General features: G+C 38.7%; 1 protein-coding gene across 1 annotated transcript in view; it reads left to right on the forward strand.

Annotated features, from left to right (window-relative positions):
• Window positions 1-20,916, forward strand: part of ntrk2a (neurotrophic tyrosine kinase, receptor, type 2a) — a 228,028-nt gene that overhangs the window by 58,591 nt on the left and 148,521 nt on the right. The window contains exons 8-11 of the mRNA XM_059969820.1: window positions 596-898; window positions 12,746-12,778; window positions 14,456-14,553; window positions 20,434-20,533. Of these exons, the coding sequence (XP_059825803.1) occupies window positions 596-898; window positions 12,746-12,778; window positions 14,456-14,553; window positions 20,434-20,533 (534 nt within the window). The remainder of the gene's footprint in view (window positions 1-595; window positions 899-12,745; window positions 12,779-14,455; window positions 14,554-20,433; window positions 20,534-20,916) is intronic.

Raw genomic sequence — 20,916 nt, forward strand, 5'->3', positions numbered from 1 at the left:
CTGAGCTCCTCCAGCATTTTGTGTGTGTTGCTTGCATCTCCAGCAACTGCAGATTTGCTCATCTTTGATCACGTGATGTTCTTTGCTGATTGAAGGAGATTGGGATATAGTGAAATCCAAAAGGCAAAGATGATGACATGGAATGTTTAATCTCACTCAGGCCTGAAGCTCCTTGAGTAGAGTTTGTTCCTGCCAGCTTTGTCATTCTTCAAGATATTTTTATGTTACACTCTTAACTACATGTGTTTAGATCATGTATTCATTTTAAGGAATAGTTTTGCCAAACAGTTCTCAGGTGAAGGTGGGTAAAGGCATGATATGGGGTCATAAAGGGAGAGGTTAGCAGGCATGGTGAAATGTTGATAAGGATTTGAAAGAGATTTTGAAGGTTGATTGAAGATGGGTGATGCAAATATTTAGTGAGAAATTTCCAAATAGCAAGGTCAAAGAGCAGTGGTGAAATATAATGACAAGGGCCCTTCACAGTATATTTTTTAAATTCTCACTTATGAGGTGAAATTATAATGTAACCTTCAACACATTCTGTGTATCAACAAGTTAAATTAATATAATTCTTTCTTTTTTTAACTTATAGTTCCTCCCAAGGTAATGCTATTGGGCGAGGCCATCCCAGATCATCGCTGGTGTATTCCTTTCAGTATAACTGGTAATCCTCCACCCAGAATTCAGTGGTACCACAACAATTATCCCCTGAATGAGACCGCTTTTATACTCACTCAGATTCACGAGGACAATGTCAGTGAGCAACATGGTTGCCTGCAGCTTGATAATCCGACCCATCTGAACAATGGGAACTACACTCTCTATGTGTTCAATGATTTGGGAGAGGACAAAGGCACAATCTATGCCCATTTCATGCACCATCCTCCTGGTTCAGGTGGGTATTTTGGAATTGTTTGTTGTTGTTGTAGCCTATCTGTAAAGATTCAGTTGTGCAAAGTGTTGTTAACTAGATGTCATATCTGAAAACCAAGTAATATTGTTAGAAAATCAATGGTAGTGATGTGAAGGAAGGCCCCACATCAGAACAAGATCCATGTCTTAAATACTAATAACCGAGCAATTGGTTGAGAAACTTTATGCATCATGCAAAAGTGATGGGTTTTACTCAGTCTCAGAAAATATGAAGGCATATAAAAATGTATAAATAATGCCAAGTTAACTTAGTGAATCTGGTGGAAGAAGAAACAATTGGGCAGATTATTATTTAGATGGGGAGAGGATTCAAAAATTGGAAGTGCAAAGGGACTTGGGGGTCCTAGTGCAGGATACCCTAAAGGTTAACCACCAGGTTGGATCGGCAGTAAGGAAAGCGAATGCTATGTTGGCATTCATTTCAAGAAGAATAGTGTATAAGAGTAAGGAGGTGTTGTTGAGGCTCTATGGGGCACTGGTGAGACCCCATTTGGAATATTGTGTGCAGTTTTGGGCCCCCTATCTTAGAAAGGATGTGCTGATGTTGGAGAGAGTTCAGAGAAGATTCACTAGGATAATTCCTGGAATGTAGGGATTAATATATGAGGAGCATTTGTTGGCTCTTGGATTGTATTCATTAGAGTCTAGAAGAATGAGAGGGGATCTCATAGAAACATTTCGAATGTTGAAAGGGTTGGACAGAGTAGATGTGGAAAGGCTGTTTCCCTTGGTGGGTGAGTCCAGGACAAGAGGTCACAGTCTTAGGATTAGAGGGTACCCATTTAAAACAGAGATGAGGAGAAATTTTTTTTAGCCAGAGGGTCGTGGATTTATGGAATTCGTTGCCACATACAGCTGTGGAGGCCCAAACATTGAGGGTGTTTAAGGAGGAGATTAACAGATATCTAATTAGTCAGGGTATCAAGGGATATGGGAAAGAAGCTGGAAGTTGGAACTAGACGGGAGAATAGTTTAGCTCATGGAGTGGTGGAGCAGACTCGATGGGCCGAATGGCCTGCTTCTGCTCCTTTGTCTTGTGATCTTGGTGTGTTAAATTAATAAAGGTAATGAGGTAAAATTTGATAGGATCAGCAATTTCTTTCTCTTTTGGTTGAAGGTTGTCATGGAATTTTAATCACTACTGCCTGGATTAGGGATCATGTCTTATGAGGAAAGGTTGAGCAAACTGGGGCTTTTCTCTCTGGAGCGAAGAAAGTCGAGAGATGATTTGATAGGGGTTTATAAGATGATAAGAGGCATAGATAGAGTGGACAACCAGTGCCTTTTCCGCAGAGTGTCAATGGCTAATACAAAAGGGCATAATTTCAAGGTGATTGGAGAAAAATATAGGGTAGGTTTTTATACAAACTGGTAAGTGTGTGGAAAGCATTACCAAGGCTGGTGATGGAGGCAGCTACATTAGGGGTATTTAATAGACACTTGGATAGGCAAATGGATGAAAGATAGAGGGCTCTGTAGGAGGGAAAGGTTAGGCTGATCTTGGAATAAGTTAAAAGGTCAACATAACATCATAGGCCAAGGGGCCTGTACTATGCGGCACTGTGCTATTTTCTATGTTCTCTGTAACCAATCTAAACTGACATTTAGAACTTGCCTCAAGAATTAAATATTTCCATTCTTTGGTAAGTGTAGTATTTTAAACAAACAATTCATTAAAATGATTATATATCAAACTTTACGGTGATGATAGCACGTTTCTCTTGCTGAATGAAACAGATATTTGCATAATGAGTTAATGCCACACACTTAATACCCTTTAAAACTATACAGCAATCTTAGAAGTTTGGCAGTTGTCTAGGCTGAAGTTTGCAATGAGACTAATTGCCGGATCCTACAGATTTTTACGACTGGAAAGGAGATGCAGCAGAACTCAAAGACAACATCATCCCTTTTCACTGGAAAGAAAATAATTTGGATTGAAAATTTTTCCTTGCATGTCTCTTTTTTACAACTTTTGTGCACTTTGCAGAAATGGATTGGCCTTTTTTTGAGGCTTTATTTATTTTGCATTATAGCTCATCAACTTCCTTTATCATCTACTTATTTCATTATCTCATATTGGCCATTATTAATTGAATTAATTTATTTAATTTCATACAAACCTGTTATTCTCTTATTCTCTCATTAACCTTCAGCTTCTCTAGTGCTTCGATTCAAACGAGCTACTAATTACATAAATAAGAAGCTGACGCAGACATGGGTTGGGTTTGAGTGTGAGTGTATATATAAATTGACAATATATCCCAGAATGAACTGAGTCCCAAGAACAATTGCTTTCCCTCATTCCTTTCCAACGTGCCTATCAATGGACTACAAAGTGAGCCAATCCCAGATGGGACAATTAGTTTGCAGAATCTCAGACTGATGTTCCCTCCTAGATGCAAAATCAAATATGGTGAATGAATCTAGGTTCCCATCCCAGAAGTCTTGTACATTGAGATTGAATCCCCGTCAAGTTTATCACACTAGACAGGTGACCAGGATTGACTGGCACCTGAATGTCCTCCTGCTGTGTGAAACGTGTGCATAGTCCACTCGGTGATCATCCTGTGGTGTGGAAGAGTGTCACGGGATCTGCACACTTTGCAATTTGTGATGAGATTCCTTATCACTTGAATATTATCTTTTATTTATACCAGATCTTTAACTTGCTGACAGATAATGACATTTGTACAGCCCTTCCATAATGTTCTGAGTTAATTTTCTCCACTGGTTAATCTGAGCAACATTGTATATATACACGACACCTAGAACGTGACTGAACATTCCACAGAAGTAGCACTACTGTGAAGCTTGACTTCAGGGTATGTGGTTGAAGTGTTGAGATGTCACATGGGAAAGCCAGGGAAGATGTATAGGGCTTAGGCAGCTGAAGGTGCAGTGGCCAATGGTGAAGCGATAGCAGTCGGCATGAATATTAAACCAGAGCTGGAAATGAGGAGATATTTTGATCCTTCAGGGACTGGAGGAGATTGAGGAGAGGGATGATTGAGGTCAAGGAGGGATTTGTAAGTAAGATTGGAAATCCTTAAACCTCTGTTTATCACCTGGGAGCACAAATGCAATTGAGGTATTGCCAAGTGGACTAAGCACACATTTTGCATTGCAGAAGCCCACTCAGCTGGTCAATTCCAGACCTATAAGATGGGACAATGTAGAAGAAGCTTTATTGCATCTAACTTCCATCACCCTACCCTGGGAGTGCATGATGGGACACAGGAATGGAGATTTCTTTATTCCTTGTACCAGCATCCTCACTTTGATCAACAGATTCTGCATTGCTTTTGTCAATTGTTAATAAAGCAATGTTTTGATATTTATTTGGATAGCAAAAGTTTAGGACAAACACAGGCAGATGGGACTAGTTCAGGTAGGCAACTTGTTCAGCGTGAGCAAGTTAGGTTGAAAGACCTGGTTACATATTGTATACTATGGCTCATAATATTTGTACCTTAGTTTCTGAGTCCATTGTTAGTGTTCTTTATGGTGTCACATCACCATGATGATACCATGATGTGGCAGTAGCAAACGGAATTTATTGTAATACTCAGAAACTATAAAATCATCTCCTCATTTGACATGTTTCTTTGTTTTGATCTCATCTCTGAGTCATAATTAATTTTCCCGGCTTGAGCAATGACCTAATGATTAAAAGTAATGGATTGCTATTTCTTACAAACTATATTATTTTAATATCCAATAAGAAGATATCACAAAGTTCTGCCAAAATGAATGAGTAATGAAGCTGAGACTAAGCTACAGTATTGCATTAGCAATAAGGCATCTTAAGATCTAGAGTGTATTTTATGTTAATTATACTACCTTAAAGCTAAAAAGGGACACTTCAAAGGATAGATTTCATTATTTGAAAAACAGATAAAGATAAATTGAATCTTACAGTGAAAGCATGTTGCAAAATTAAGGTAAATGCTGCTAAAAGCAGTACAAAGTCAGTTTCACCTTGTACTCTGACTTTGAATTCATTCCCACTAACTGGAAATACATTCTGGAAGAAAACAAAGAAAAGCTGGCTGATAAAATAAGAGGAAATACAAGACTTAAATATTCAGAATTAAAGAGGGGCAGAAGTAATAAAAATGAATTCTAGATATTGCAAAATTTGGTTATGCACATACAGTATTTGTGAGATGAATTGAACTGGGCTCTGTTCTATTGAAGATGTGGATATGGCATTCAGCAGAAGCCTATGCTTCGTGGCCACTTCATTAGGTACACCTGTACACCTGCTCATTAATGCAAATATCTAATCAGCCAATCATAAGGCAGCAACTCAACACATAAATACAGCCAGGCATGGTCAAGAGATTAAGCTTCTGTTCGGACCAAAAATCAAGATGGGGAACAAATGTGATCTAAGTGACTTTGACCATGGAATGTTTGTTGGTGCCAGATGGAGTGGTTTGAGTATCTCAGAAATGGCTGATCTCCTGGGATTTTCATGTACAACATTCTCTAGAATTTACAAAGAATGGTGCAAAAAATAAAGTAACATCCAGTGGGCACAAGCACTTTGTTAATGAGAGAGGACAGGGAACAATGGCCAGACTGGTTCAGGCTGACAGGAAGGTGATGGTAACTCAAATAACCATATGTTACAACAGTGGTGTGCAGAAGAGCCATCACTGAATGTTCAACATGTTGAGTCTCCTGTACCTAATAAAGTTGCCAATGAGTGTATAAAGCAAGCAGATTGAGATGGGAATCAATGTGGCTTATGCTTTGTGCTACTACTAGTCTTGGACTGAACATATTTCCAATAGCTCCCAGTATTCTGACCAGTCTAATGTAAAAGAAATACAACTGACTGCACTTTACTCCCTCTTCCCGAGGCCAGCAGCTGGAATGGCTTTGCCTGAATTGCTGGTTTCTGCTTTGCACAATGCCACTGTCTGCAAACATATCACATGTCACCTTGGCGATGTATCACAAAGAAATTTCTTTTCCTCAGTCTCTAACTAGTGTACATACACAGTGCACCATGCCCAGTCTCCTTGCTATGTGCTGCTGCTTTGCCACGACAGCAGCAAAAATGTGACTGCTGGGCAACAAGGGCTCTGATGTTACCAGGAAAGTTGATGAAGGCAAGGCAGTGGATGTTATCTAAGCAAAGGCATTTGACAAGGTCCCACATGGGGCCTGTCAAGAAGTTTCAGTCGCTTGGCATTCAAAATGAGGTGTTAAATTGGATGGGATATTGGCTTTGCAGGAGAAACCAGAGAGAGGTAGTAGATGACTACCTCTCTGACTGGAGGCCTGTGACTAAAGGGTGTCACCAGATTGATGCTGGGTCCATTGCTGTTTGCCTTCTATATATCAATGATCTGGATGATAATGTGATTAACAGGATCATCAAATTTGCTGATAACACCAAGATTGCAGGTGTAATGGGTAGCGAGGAAGACTATCAAAGCTTGCAGCAGGATCTGAACCAGCTGGAAAAAAGGGCTGAAAAATGGCAGTTGGAATTTAATGCAGACAGTATGAGGTGTTGTAATTTGGGAGGTCTAACCAGGGTAGGTCTTACACAGTGAACAGTAGGGCATTAAGGAGTGTGGTGGAACAAAGGGATATGGGATTACAGGTCCATAATTCATTGAAAGTGGTGTCACAGGTTGATAAAGGGGTAAAGAAAGCTTTTGGCAGATTGGCCATCATAGATCAAAGTTATGAGTACAGGAGTTGTGATGTTAAGTTGAAGTTGTATAATACATTGATGTGGCCTAATCTGGAGTATTGTGTGCAGTTTTGGTCACCAGCCTCCAGAAGAGAGTGTAGATTAAATTTACAGGGATGGTGCTGCGACCGGAGGACATGAGTTATAAGAAAAGACTGACTAGGTGAGAACTTTATTCCCCAGAATGTAGAAGATTAAGGGAAGATTTAATTGAAATATACAAAATTATGAGGGGCATAGATAGGGTAAGTACAAGCAGGCTTTTTCCACTGAGGTTGGGTGAGACTCCAACTAGAGGTCATGGGTTAAGGGTGAAACGTGTGAAGTTTAAGGAGAACATGAGTGGAAACTTCTTCACTCAGAGGATGGTGAGAGCGTGGAATGAGGTACCAGTGCAAGTGGTAGATGTGGGTTCAATTTCAATATTTACGAGAGGTTTGGACAGGTTCATGGATGGGAGGAGTATGGAGGGCCACGGTCCGGGTACACGTTTATAGGACTTGGTAGATTAAATAGTTGGACATGGACTGGATGGGCTGAAGGGTCAAGTTTGTGCTGTAATTATCTGTGACTCTATGATTCTAAGAAAGTATTGTAGTTGTTTCTAGTGGTGATCAGTATTGGCTTTAATTTTGAAATATGCTTCTCCTGTAAGATTGAATTTAGCTTTATTTGCTTTCCAACTAATTCAACTAACTCACTAGACTCATGCTGACCCCCTCATATTAATGTATAGCCTGGTACCTTCCTCTCTCTCTCTCTCTCTCTCTCTCTCTCTCTCTCATGTCCATCATTTCCCCTTTAATTGTTTTGTACCAACACTGGGAGTAATTTCTATTGGCCAGTAAAGGGTGTGGGAGGAAACTGGATCACTTAGAAGAAACCAGTTTGTTCTCAAGGAAGACATGCAATCACAATACAACCCAGTAAATGACATGAGGTTTGACCTTGGGCCGAGAGCTGTGAAGTAGTAGCACTGCCTGCCAAGCCACTAGGCTGTCCGTGATTCTGGTGCACAACCCTACGCACATGAGACCAACATCAATTATACAGCCACACAAGATATGATAGACCAGAGCACCAGTGTGCTTGTGTTACTCTGGAGAGCCCCACACGCTTCTGTGCTCTCACTTGGTGCACACTGCCCAAACTCACCATGGAAAGCATACACTACCTCCCAACAGCTGCAGAGCAAACCGCAAGTGAAAGGGAAGAGGGAAGGAAATGAAAAGGAGGGAATGATTCCCTTTAAACCAGAATTTCTTTGCGCTACGTTTCCAAATGTGATGCTGGTAAGCACAACCCCAGTTTCCTATTCAGCAACTGTCCTAGACCTTGCTATTTCTCTGATCCTGTTAATAGAAGACAACAGAACATAAATAGACCCAAACATATACATATATAGTTCCAAACATTTATAATAGTGGGTTGAAATTACTGAAGAGGACAATGAGTTAAGGGGATACTATCATTTTCTATGGCTTCATCCCTGTCAATGGCCACGTGTTGAGTAATTGCTGTAGCTGTGATGAGCAATACTTTCATTGTGGTGGGAATGTGCTGTTGTAGATGTACCTGATTCACTGTTAATGTCTGCAGTTATTCATTGTATTATTCTGCAGAACACAGGGAAATAAGTGTTCTTGTGGAGGATGAACTTGTCACGGTTGAGCAGTTGGCAGTGTATGCAAACTGAGACACGGGTGTGAAGTTTGCTACACTGCTTTTGTGGAGCGCATGAATGTTAGATACAAGTGCTGATTGATAGAATTTATTGTTAGATGAGGAATGGCACTGCATTTGATTGGGAAACACCTGAAGCTCGTTTTGCATATACTGCGTTACAGTGTTTGAAGAGTGACTTTGATCACTCATGTGCCTGTTAAACAATACCCTCACTCAAATGGGAAAATGTCATGGCAATTCTCAGAGGATGTACTGGTGGGCTAGTCAGCTGGATTTAGATAAGCAAATTTGTGAGAAGTAGCAGACAATTGCAAGAAATACAAGGTTGTGATAATAGGTGATTTTAACATTTCACATACGGTAAAAGAACCGAACGGGATAGAGTTTGTCATATTTGTTCAGAGAAGTTTCCTTAAAAGATATATAAATGTCCCAACTAGAGAAGACATGACACTGGATCGACTCTTAGGGAATGAAACAGGGCAGGTGACAGAAGTATATGTAAGGGAACATTTTGGATCCAGTAATCATAATTTCATTCCTTTAAAGATAATTAAGGAGAAGGATAGGACTGGACTTCGAGTTGAAATTCTGAATTGGAGAAAGACTAATTTTGATGGCATCAGAGGGGTCTGGCAGAAGTGGATTAGTTTGGGCAAAGGGATGCTTGGTAGCGAGAGGCCTTCAAAATGAAATATTGAGAGGACAGAGTTTGTTAGAATAAAAGGCAAGGCTCTGAGGTTTAGTGAACTTTGACCTTCGAGGGATATTGAGGCCCAGGTTAAGAAAAAGAAAACACATATCAGGTATAAGCAGCTAGGATCAAACAAGGCATTATGCAAAAGAACTTGTAAGAGATAAATCAGGATGGTTAAAAGAGTACAAGAAGTTGCTCTGGCAGACAAGGGGAAAGAGAATCCCAAGAGTTTCTACAGATATATTAAGTGCAAAAGCAAGGAACAAAATTAGTCATCTCGAAAATCAGTTTGGTCATCTACGCATAGAGTCAAAAGACTTGGGGGAGAATGTGATATTTTTGCATATGTATTTACTTCGAAGACAGACATAGGGCTTACTGAACTGAAGCAAAAGAGCAGTGAGCTTAAGGGTTGTATCCGGATTACAGAAGAGGACATGCTTGCTGTCTTGACGCAGATTAAGGTGAACAAGTTCCCAGGGCTTGACAAGGTGCTCCCTCAAACCTGGTGGGAAGCTACTGTAGAAATTGTAGGGGCCCTGGGCAGAGATATTTTAAAAATTCCTTAGCCACAGGTGAGATATCAGGATAACAAAAGTTGTTTCATTGTCTAAGAAAGGATTTAAGAATAAGTTGGGAAATTATAGGCTGGTGAGCCTGATGTCAGTTTTGGGTGAATTAATGGTAGTTATTTTAAGTGTCATATAAGTATTTAACTCATTTCTGTGCTGTTGTGCCTTATTAGAGATAGTCAATACGGCTTTGTGCGTGGTAGGTCATGTCTTTCCAGATTATGGAGTTGGTTGAGGAGTTTACGAAGAATGTCGATGAAGGAAAAGTGGTAGATGTTGTCTACCTGGACTTTAGCAAGGCCTCCATGGGAGACTGGTCCGGAAGGTTAAGTCGCTTGGAATTCAGAATAAAGTAGTAAACTGTATTCAGCATTGGCTTAGTGGGAGAAGATGGAGAGTGGTAGTAGTTGGTTGCCTCTCTGACTGCAGACCTGAGACCAGTAATATGCTCCAAGGATTCATGCTGGTTCTGTTGCCGTAAGTCAATTATATCAATGATAATGATATAATGATAATATGGTAAACTGTACCAGCAGCTTTGCAGATAACACCAACATTGGGGGCACAACAGACAGTGAGGAAGGCTATCAAAGTCTGCAGCAAAGACCTGGACCATGAGTAAAGTGGGCTGAAAAACGGCAGATGGAATTTAATGCAAACAAGTGTGAGGTATTGCACTATGGGGATGACAAACCAGGGTAGAAATTACACAGTGAATGTTAGGTCATGGAGGTGTGCAGCAGAACAAAGACATTTGAGAATACAGATCCATGGATCCTCAAAAGTGGTCTCACAGGTAGATAGGGTTGTAAAGAAAGCTTTTGGCGTATTGGCCTTCATAAACCAAAGCATTGTTGACAGGAGATGGGATGCTACGTTAATGATGTATGAGATGTTGGTAAGGCCATATTTGGAGTATTCTGTGCAGTTCTGATCACCTACCCACCGGAAAGATATTAATAAGCTTGAAGGAGTGCAGAGAAAATTTACAAGGATGTTACTAGAACTTGAGGACCTGAGTTATAGAGGAAAATTGAATAGCACGGGATATTATTCCCTGGATAATAGAAGAATGAAGAGAGATCTTATAAACACATGCAACATTATGAGGGGTATAGATAAACTAAATAGATGCAGGCTTTTCCCCCTGAAGTTGGGTTAAACTAGAACTAGAGGTCACGGTTTAGGGCTAAAAGTGAAATGTCTAAGGGGAACCTGAAGAGGAATTTCTTCACTCGAGGTGGTGTGAGTTTAGAGTGAGCTGTCAGAGGAAGTGGTGTATGCAGGTTCCATTGCAACATTTGAAAGAAGTTTAGATAGGTACATGGATGACAGGAATATGAAGGGCTACGGACTGAGTGAGTGTAGATGAGATTAGGGGGAGAAACAGGTTTAGAACATAAGAAATAGGAGCAGGAGTAGGCCATCCAGTCCATCGAGCCTGCCCCACCATTCAATAAGATCATGGCTGATTTGTCCATAAGCTCAGCCCCATCCATCTGCCTTTTCCCCATAGCCCTCAATTTGCTTACTATGTAAAAACCTATCTAACTGTTTCTTAACTGCCTCCCTAGGCGGAGAATTCCACAGATTCGCCACTCTTTGGAAAAATCAGTTTCTCCTCATCTCTGTCCTAAATCTTCTCCCTTGAAGCTTGAGGCATGGACCAGATGGGCCAAAGCAGCTAAATCTCTATGCCGTAGTATTCTATGACTCGATGGACACTAAGTATTTGAACTTGACTCACACATTGTGTTTCAGGAGGGCTTGCTGACTTCGGCAGATGGAGTTCTATGGTGCACCTTCTCTCCTAAGGTCTGTGGTAAAGCATTGGAAAACCATGGTGTCACTCTCTGCCGCCTAATCACAATCTAATTTTCCTAGATCACAATCAATTGTTGAACTAACAACATCTGCTCTGGCTGTAATCCCCTCTTTTAAGAGGAACAGGCTGACTTTTATGTTGTACAGACCAGCTTTGAATGGTGCCAGAAACTCAATATTAGGTCCCCTGTTGAGGTTTACAACCAATAAATAGTATGGTTAGTGCTGGCTGCATGCAGCAGTTATACAGCCTACTTAAACAACTTCCAACAGCAGCCTATGTAAATTTCCCTTGCTATGGGCATAGAAATCAACTGACATAGGTTAATCACACATTGCAATGCCTGCCCTCACCGAGTTTCAAATCAAGGAGGTATTAAATGTTTTGCCTTGTTTTTGCAAATGGTTCTAGGAGTAGAAAGCAGGTGTACCAGAGGAGATTTTGGGACAGTTGTTAAACTATAGTTCTCAAGTAAGTTCATTGAATGCATGCTGTATCCGTCTCCTGGAATTGTTGATGAAGTCCTAATATTTTTAAAAAAGTTAGAAAGGGGACTGCAGAGACTCTGACCACAATTTCCAATTCAAGATTCATTGTGTGCTGACAACAGGTCATAAGCTTTGGAACTAAGAGACACCAGGGGAAACAGATTCCTTTACACAACTGTTGCTGGAGCATTCAATACTTTCTACAGTTTAATTCTATGGGGATCGAATAGCAGTGCATATTAATGCTCCTCAGAAAGTGAAGCTGCCCACTTATTTTCACCTCCTTGAAAATTTACAGCCTGGGCTAATTGCAGGCACCAGCCAATCCCCTTTCTGGTCAATATATCTAGAAAAGAACAGCAGGAAATAGGAGTGAAAATCACATTGATCTGCAACCAGTGGCAAAAAGACTTCCAATAATCCAAGAAGATGTTTCCAAAACAATTTGCTGCCTATTGTCGTGACCACAGTCTGGCATCATGCCCTTAATGATATTGGAGATCTCCAAGCTAACAAAGATGCCAGATTTTTAGGAATATTGTAGGCCAAGGATATTGGCACTCAAACCCAAATGAGAATTATGTTATCTCTTTTCAGGCAATTTACAGTGCAATTCCTGTGCCTACCACTGATGCAGGCCTACTTTTGCCACCATTCCAGGACATTTCTTTGGAGCCAATGTTGAATTTGATACAAATACTCCAGGCATGAGGCAGAGAAAATTCATTCAATTTTTTTTTTGTGGAAAAACTTTGTATTAATTGAAAACGATATATGTGTTATTGAAAAGTATTTAGCTCAATGTGACTTTTTCTTTAAATATAGGCAATGAACCTATTACCGACCCTGGATATTATGGTAAGTGGAAGAAAAGGGTATTATAAGATATAAATTGATAAAAAGATATAAATTGCTGAGTATTTATGTAATCTTTCTACTAGACAAAATGTTGGCAATGCGCAATGGCACAGAATTCAAAGTTACTTTGAATTTAACCACATAAGGAAAATAAATGAGTAAGTTCACCCAAAATTATCAGAGAATGATATCTGTGGAAATCTTTAAAGACTAAAGCAAAGTAAATTTATTTGTGTCTGACCATGGTCTGGTTGTTGTGCTGACAGTGAACTCCTGTATAAATAATTTTTCTATTCCTCTACAGTGATCATTCTTGTTTGACAACCACTAAAAAATCTGATCAGAACCAGAAATAGCTGTAATATTCTCTTGAAGGTGTTCCAGTAGATGTATGTAAATAGTATGTTATATTATTCCAGGCAAAATATTCAAAACAATTATCATCAAGTTCTCAAGAATTGTTCAGAATTCTCTGGCCAGACTGAAAATCTATAGGATGAAAATCTAACTTCAGCGAGAAACATTGGAAATTTCTTACATGAGATGCACATTTATTGCGGTGGTTATGGCTATGTTCAATTTCTGAAATACGTCTTTAAAAGTCAGTTTCAGAATGTAGCCAATATATGAATATTTAATGTAAGTCCTCTCAGTTCTCAAGGATGAGCAGTTACCCTGCTGAAATACCATTAGATCTAATCCTTTTTGGGTGGTGTCTTAAACTGGTTTGGAAGATAATGAACTTGTTCATACACATTATGACTGCTGGTGATTGTGAGCATTGTAATAAACAACAAGAAATGGAAGAAAGCAATGAATTTTGTGAGCTGTTGTGATCTGGGTATTAATAAAGTCCAATTCTTTACTAATGGAGATAATTGAATTGTATAAGCGACGTAAACTTCTTATGATAGATAAAGCAATAAATTGCATAAAGGTTTGCTCCTGCAATTGAAATATTTTCTTTTGACATGCCACTTAGTAGTTTAATAACCGAGATGCATGATGTCCAATTTAATACTGAAATGCTGGAAAATTTGCTATTAGATTTTCTTCAAGCTTGCAGTTGTATTTATTTTTGTACTATGCCATTGACAGCACTGAAAGCAATTACAGCAATTGAATCTTATCGGGGTTAATTTTGAAGTTAGAAAAGTTTAAAAGAGAATAGAGCAGGAGTTGCTGATGAGTTTAAGGAAGGTGGGAGTGGTGCTCCTTGGGATACATGGACACGTGTGCGGGCTAGCTACGTCAAGCAGTTCCTACACCGTTCCTAAAACGATTGGGTACAGCACAATATGTGCAGTTAACTTAGGAAATAACAATGTTTCTTTAAACGTTTTACACCTGAGCTTGTTCTAACAACAACTTGCATGTAGTTATGAGCCAGGTTGTGGATAGATCTGGTGGGTATGGCTTCCTGTCAATACTCTGGTTCGTACTGTGGGGAGGGAAAACTACACACAAGTGATGGAAAGGGTCTATTAGGCTACAATGGACAAGAGAACACTGAATTTTTAAAGGTACCATTAGTGCATCATCAGAGAAGATTAACTTTGGATATTGATCAATATTCTAGAGGTTGCTGTAGCTTTATAATGGTTTTATATATATATAGTTATAAGTCTCCTGTTTGCTATTATAGGATGTGAAATATTTTATATCTCTCACTTACAGATGAATATGACCAGATTACCTTTGGTGTGAATTCAGATAATTCAACTGCAATTGGTCCACCTAATGTTACAGAAAAGACAATGGAAGATGGAATTGCTGTAAGTATCATTGGAAGAGACTAGTTAATAACAGAACAGACTTAATCAAGCATATGTGAGGAATAAGAAAGAGAAATATTTGTAGCATCTCTCAAAACCTCAAGGAATTTGACATGAAATAGTTACTTTTGAACTATAGTCTCTTAGAATCATAGCAAGTTTTAGTAACAGCCAAACAAAATTTTCTTGTCAGTATTGGTGGTTGAGGGATACATATTTGCTAGGAGATCAGTGAGAACTTGTATGTGATCTACCATGGAATCTTTTGCATCCATTTGAGAGGACAGGCAAGAACTCTGTTTTTCCTCTTGTCTGGAAATATCTCTCAGTGCAGCATTAAGTTATCAGCTTAATGTAAATTTAACTCTCCACTGTGGGACTTGAACCTTCAATCATCTGACTCCTATGTCTTATGGTCTTATAGGTGGATGGGGTTGAGTAGGATCCGGGATCAGCCATGATGGAATAGCAGAGCAGACTCAATGGGCTGAATGGCCTAGTTCTGCCCCTATGTGTTATGATCTTAGGGACTCAGAGTTAAGTGTCATCAGTGGATGACAAATGTGTATTTAATAACCATTGAAACAGTATATCCAAATATATTACAGGCTGGAGGAAGACCACTAGGGAAGATTTAGCAAAAAAGCTGCAGTCATTATGCAGGCAAAGAAAACCATTGATAAAGTGACTATTTGCCATAGTGACTCACCATTGGCCACATCAATGTCAAATATTAATCATTCAACAGGTCATCACCTTCATGATTTAAAGATATTTTATGAAGTTGTGTTAATAACATGATAAGTAGAGTTCTGGGTTTTAGCATGTACATATGCAGTGGATTCTGGTTAACGGGAACACGTTGGGATCAGTACACTTTGGCCCAATTAAGTAGCTGCCCCAATTAGCTGGTTTCATGGAAATAATTAGAGTTATAGAAAAGATAAAACGAGTGACAAATTAAGTATTTAAATGAAATACAGAACAAATTATAACACCACCAATGGCACTATAGTATTATAAAACTGTGTATTAGTTCCTAATCATTACCGATGGAAGAATTCACCCAGTGTTCACAATGATCAAATTCCACACGAACACCTAGTGCAGATAATGGACTGCCTTCATAGAGTGTTCTCAATAATTGCATACTCCAAATCTTCATTTTCATTGTAACATTCAAAATGATTGTTAATACCTTCAAATTCTTCATAGTTCCTTATGTTGAAGTAGTTAAATCATTTCATTTTCACTCCCTGTTGTTTCTGCCATCTCAAAGCCTGAATGCTTGAATCTGCAATGAGTGAAACAGTTCTGAATTCTTACTGCTTATTTCTCATCAACCATCAGTGACAAAAATGACTGCTTTTTGAACCCAAACACATGCAACTGACCCATTTAAAAACTGTTCACTCTAAGCACACTGTAGTGTCTAACAGCTGCACAAGTGCGCTGGTTAGAATTTGTTCGGCAGCAGTCTCCTGCCCTAATTAAGTAGCATGGTGTCCCAAATAAATGAAGGGAATCCTGGCAATTTTCTCCATTAGTTTTTGTTCTTTAAGAGTTGTCCCAATTAAGTGGCTGCCCCAATTAACTGGAATACACTGTACTTAAGATTGAAAATGCATATGTTATTTAATTTCAATTTCCTCAGTGAACTGGGAATATTTTGTTAATATTCCCCCTGGAAACATTTTGTAATAAGTAATTGAAATGGTTTTATTGAGTACTATGATATCTTTGTGGGTTCCTGGCAATATCCAAAGCGTGTTTTCTATCTGGACAAAGTAATAAATAGCGAAATTTGGAATTTTGCCTTAAAAGTACATTAACAAAAACAACCTACATCTGTATAACATTTCTAATGTAATTTGATTAGAGTCTCAAGGCTAATAGGAATTAAGAAGATTATCTTCTATGTACATGATTAGCAGAAGTAAATGCAAAGTTTGATATGAAGCAATAATTCATCTCCATATTTTCTCTTGGCAATATTAGTGAAAGTGTCTGCATAAAAGCTGTCAGTAATACATCTGCTTAGTACAGAGCAGTAATCTAGGAGGTCACCCCAATGTTCCCATTTGAGACGTTCTTGATTCTGATTGAGCTTTAGAGTCGTACAGCATGGAAACAAGCCCTTTGGTCTATTGAATCCATGCTAACCACCAACAATCCACATACCAATCCTACATTAATCCTGTGTTTTGTCCTCCATTCCTTCAACCTACCTATAATACATGAACCTACACATCTTTCAGATGTGGGAGGAAACCAGATCGTCTATAAGAATATCATGCATTCAAAGGGAGAACATGCAAACTCCATAAAGATAGCGCCTGAAGTCAGGTGCTGTGAGGCAGAGGTTCTGCCAGCTGTTCCACTCTATCAATCAGAGTAGATGTAGTTATTGGGTGAATATGTGTTTTAAGCTAATGAGGATGGTTGGAAAGACATGTTGTAATAGAATTCTGTGAATTTGCAATGGGATTATAGGTGGACAGTGATTAGGTAAAAGACTAGCAAATGGTGTTTAACATGGGGAAGAGTGAGCTCTTATATTTCAATAAGAGAAACAAATGGTAGATAATCATCCAACTGGAGATAGGTGCAATTGAGTAAGGAATGATTTAGGTGTTCTAGTATATCACAAAAGGCTAGTAGAAAAGTCCAACAAGTTAAAATACAACGGCTTTCAATGTAAAGGGGTTGGGGTTTATAAAAAAGATTCTTGCATTTGGACAAGGAGATCGTGAGTCCACACCAGAATACTGTTTATGGTATTGGTCCTCTTAATAAAAAAAAATTAAATACAGACATTAGAGGCAGTGATGAGATTCACCAAGCTGATTCCTTCGATGAGCGTGTTATCCTAGAAGAGAAGCCCATATTCCTTGTAGTTTACAAGAATGAGCTTATTTATACATGTAAGATCTTAAGGGTGCTTCGCAAGGTAATGTTGGGATTTTTTTTACTTGTGACAAAATCTTGAACAAAGGGACATAACTACAAGATAAGGGGACAGTCATTTATAACTGGGGAGGTAGAACTTACTTCTCCTAGACAATTTCTTCTCCTTGAAATTTTCTGAAATTTTCTATCTTAGTTGTATTATTAGATTATTAGAAGTTCTTAAAGTGGAGGTGGATAAATAATTAAAAGACTGGGGAATAGTGGGGTATGGAGAAATGGCATGCAAGAAAAGTTGATCAGCCATGATTATATTGAATGGTATGGCAGGCTCGAAGGAACTGGTGACATCCTCCTGCTCCTATTTTCTTGTGCTCTCATTGATTTCCTCCTTCATATACTGGGAGGGTAAAATTGTATCATCAACTAGCCTTTGCATTTTCAGTACAGACTCCAAATAACCAGAAGCAGACCAGCACTTGATTTGTCACTTGATACCAAGAGGTGTAGATTCCTAGTAAAAGATAGTAAAATTAAAAGATCGAAGCAAGGACCTTACATTAGTAACTATGTCACTTGCCTCCCAGTTATCACTTACTAAGACACAAAGAAAGTACAGTGCAGGGAGACAATAAGGTACAAGGTTATAATGAGGTAGATTCCATGCACTTCCATCTTCTGGTGTCCTTGAAGCCTCGTGATACATGTTTTCAGGCTTTTGTACCTGCTGCCTGAGAGGAAGGGGAAGAAGAGAGAATGAATTCATTTCATTGGAGAGCACTGAATACTACTGTGATCTGCAATCTATACTTGCATCTTGCTTCCATTTAATATTTACCATATGTTGTAAAGAAGTTTAGTTCATTACAATTTACTTTGGTTGCAAAGACTTAAAATGATTAAAATCTGGTAGTGGGAATAATATTTCAGATTAGCACAATTTTAAAAATGGCCTAGGTAAAGGTTTAATGCTTGGAATAGAATAGATAAACAACAATTAATAGTTTTTTTTTAATTTTCCCAGTTTAATTATAGCTGCTCAATGTTAGCAGCTAGGCTGATGAACTTAATGGTCAGAGAACAACACACACAAAATGCTGGTGGAACACAGCAGGCCAGGCAGCATCTATAGGGAGAAGCACTGTTGATGTTTCGGGACGAGACCCTTCATCAGGTCTAACCGAAAGGAAAGATAATGGTCAGAGCTCAGTTTTACTGAACAGGAAAAGTACTAGTAAGTAAAACAGGTAGAAAATTTGTTGGGTTGTTCACGTGCAGTGAGGGATCTTGGAGGTGGTTGAAATAAAAGAGGTAGATGAAAATGGACACGATAATTTGAAGAGGGAAAATTAATAACAAGATGAAAGGGGGGTAGTAAAAATCAAGCTGCAGCCCGTAAGTGAGAAATAAATTACTTTTCAATCATTACTCATTTAATTCTTTTTCTTAGACAGGTTGGTTTTAGTTGTTTGCTGTTCTGGAGAGTGGAACACTGGGATAACATAGGAACAGGGAATTGCACATTATTATTTGCTGTTATAGGCTTGACAGACATATGGCTGCCATCTGTGAAACAAATTTTTATGATAACGTTTTCTGTGATTAACCATTCAATCAAATATTGGCTGATTTGCAACACAACTCTATTGGCTGCCTTTGATCATATTCCTTGATGATATCTATCTTAATCTTGAAATGGTCCCAGCATTCACAAGCTTTTGAAGGATTAGGAGCCCTTTCAATATTAAAACATCATAGAAGCTGTATTAAAAATGAGTTTATTATCTAGGAATTCTGGCCACTAAATTAAATCTTACTCAATAAATTGGATCAGGTGGGGAGGATATTATGTTGGATCCAGACAACAAACTATATCAGTTTATTGTTGAATCAACAACTTGACTGGCCTTAGCAGGAAGCAGAGTGATTTATACCATTGATGTCACAATGAAAGTAACATATAAAGTTACATGGGTAAGTGCCAAATGGAGTGTGAGCGGTGGGATTGGAAGAGTGGGCTCAGGAGTCATGAAGGACATGGTCTTCTTGAAACTGAAGGGAGGGGATGATTGGTCTACTGGTGGATCCTTGTTGGAGATGTGGTAAAAGCAAAGGAAGTGGAAGTGGGTAGCCCTCAGGGTGATCAAAGGTATCTTGGATGTGAGTGAGAAAGGATTCGACTGGTGTGAAAGGAGTTAAGATTGGAAGAGATTAAATTGGTGGAGCAATAGCAAGCCAAAATAATGTGCCTGCCTGGATAGTTTTGCTTAAAATTTACACCTTTTCCTCTCTTTCCCAGTCTGGTGAGGAACCTTTGACCTGAAATGTCAACCTTGTTTCTTTTCCCAAAAGTGCTGCCTGACTAGTATTTTCTGTTGTTTATTTCTGTTTGATTTCTAGAATCTGCTGTTTTTGCTTGTTCCTTTCTCTCTAAGTACTCACAAAATGAGAAAAAAGGTTTCCTTTTCAAATCGTCATTCAATTACAATATTTTGATGATAAATAAAACTGCTTTGGAATTGGTTTGGTTGAAACAAAAATGTTCATTATTTCTTGACTTGGCTCTGCCAGCTCTGCTCAAGCAGGAGGTAAAGCTAAAGCTGGACTAGTCCATCTTTAACATCCTGGTTTGGTTTGATGGCATTCCCATGACAAAATACCTGAAGTCTTCAGTTTTAAATCTGGGCTGAGCAAGATCAACTGTGGTTTTCCAACCAGGCCAACCTAAGATAGAAAGTAATCAGCTTTAGAAGAGTATTAAACATTTTCTTTCCTCTGTGAATGCTTCTTTTCACTCCCTTCATCTCAGCTTAATTCCAAAGAGAACAGATATAATACAGGGAAACATTAACAGCAGAATTGACTCTTTATGCTCTTTCTTGGAAGATAGTATAATTTCAGAATATTGTATAAAATATTTTAAACAAAAAACATTTTGTGTCTCCTAATATCAAAGGGTTTTATTTGTTTTAGGTATACGTTGTTGTTGGGATTGCAGCATTGGCATGCACTGGATTGATACTAATGTTAATTATTCTGAAGTTTGGAAAACATTCCAAGTTTGGAATGAAAGGTAAGGAAGTTACAATTTTTTTCTCCATTCTTCTGAATAAAACTTTATTCTAACCAGGTGGGTAGAGGGTGGCTGATGGCATTACTTTAGCCTGCATATAGTCATCACTTAATTGATAAGATGGTTTAAATCTGAAAAAAATAAGCTGCAAAAATACGGAGTGCTAACTCTCACTGTGTTTTGAATTTCATGAAATATTAGCTGTGGGCTGAATAGCCTACTTCGATGTCATAAGAAAATATGAGATGCAACCATGGGTGACTTTGCCTGTATCGTTTAATATAAAGGCAGTGAGTAGAATGATATGTAACATTGCAAGTGGAGTTTTAGTCAGATAACATAACCCTCTCTCTCCAATTCTAAATTAAGAAATTAAGTGGGGG

Source organism: Hypanus sabinus, chromosome 5 (assembly GCF_030144855.1).
Source record: "Hypanus sabinus isolate sHypSab1 chromosome 5, sHypSab1.hap1, whole genome shotgun sequence".
In the NCBI taxonomy this organism is placed as follows: Eukaryota; Metazoa; Chordata; class Chondrichthyes; order Myliobatiformes; family Dasyatidae; genus Hypanus; species Hypanus sabinus.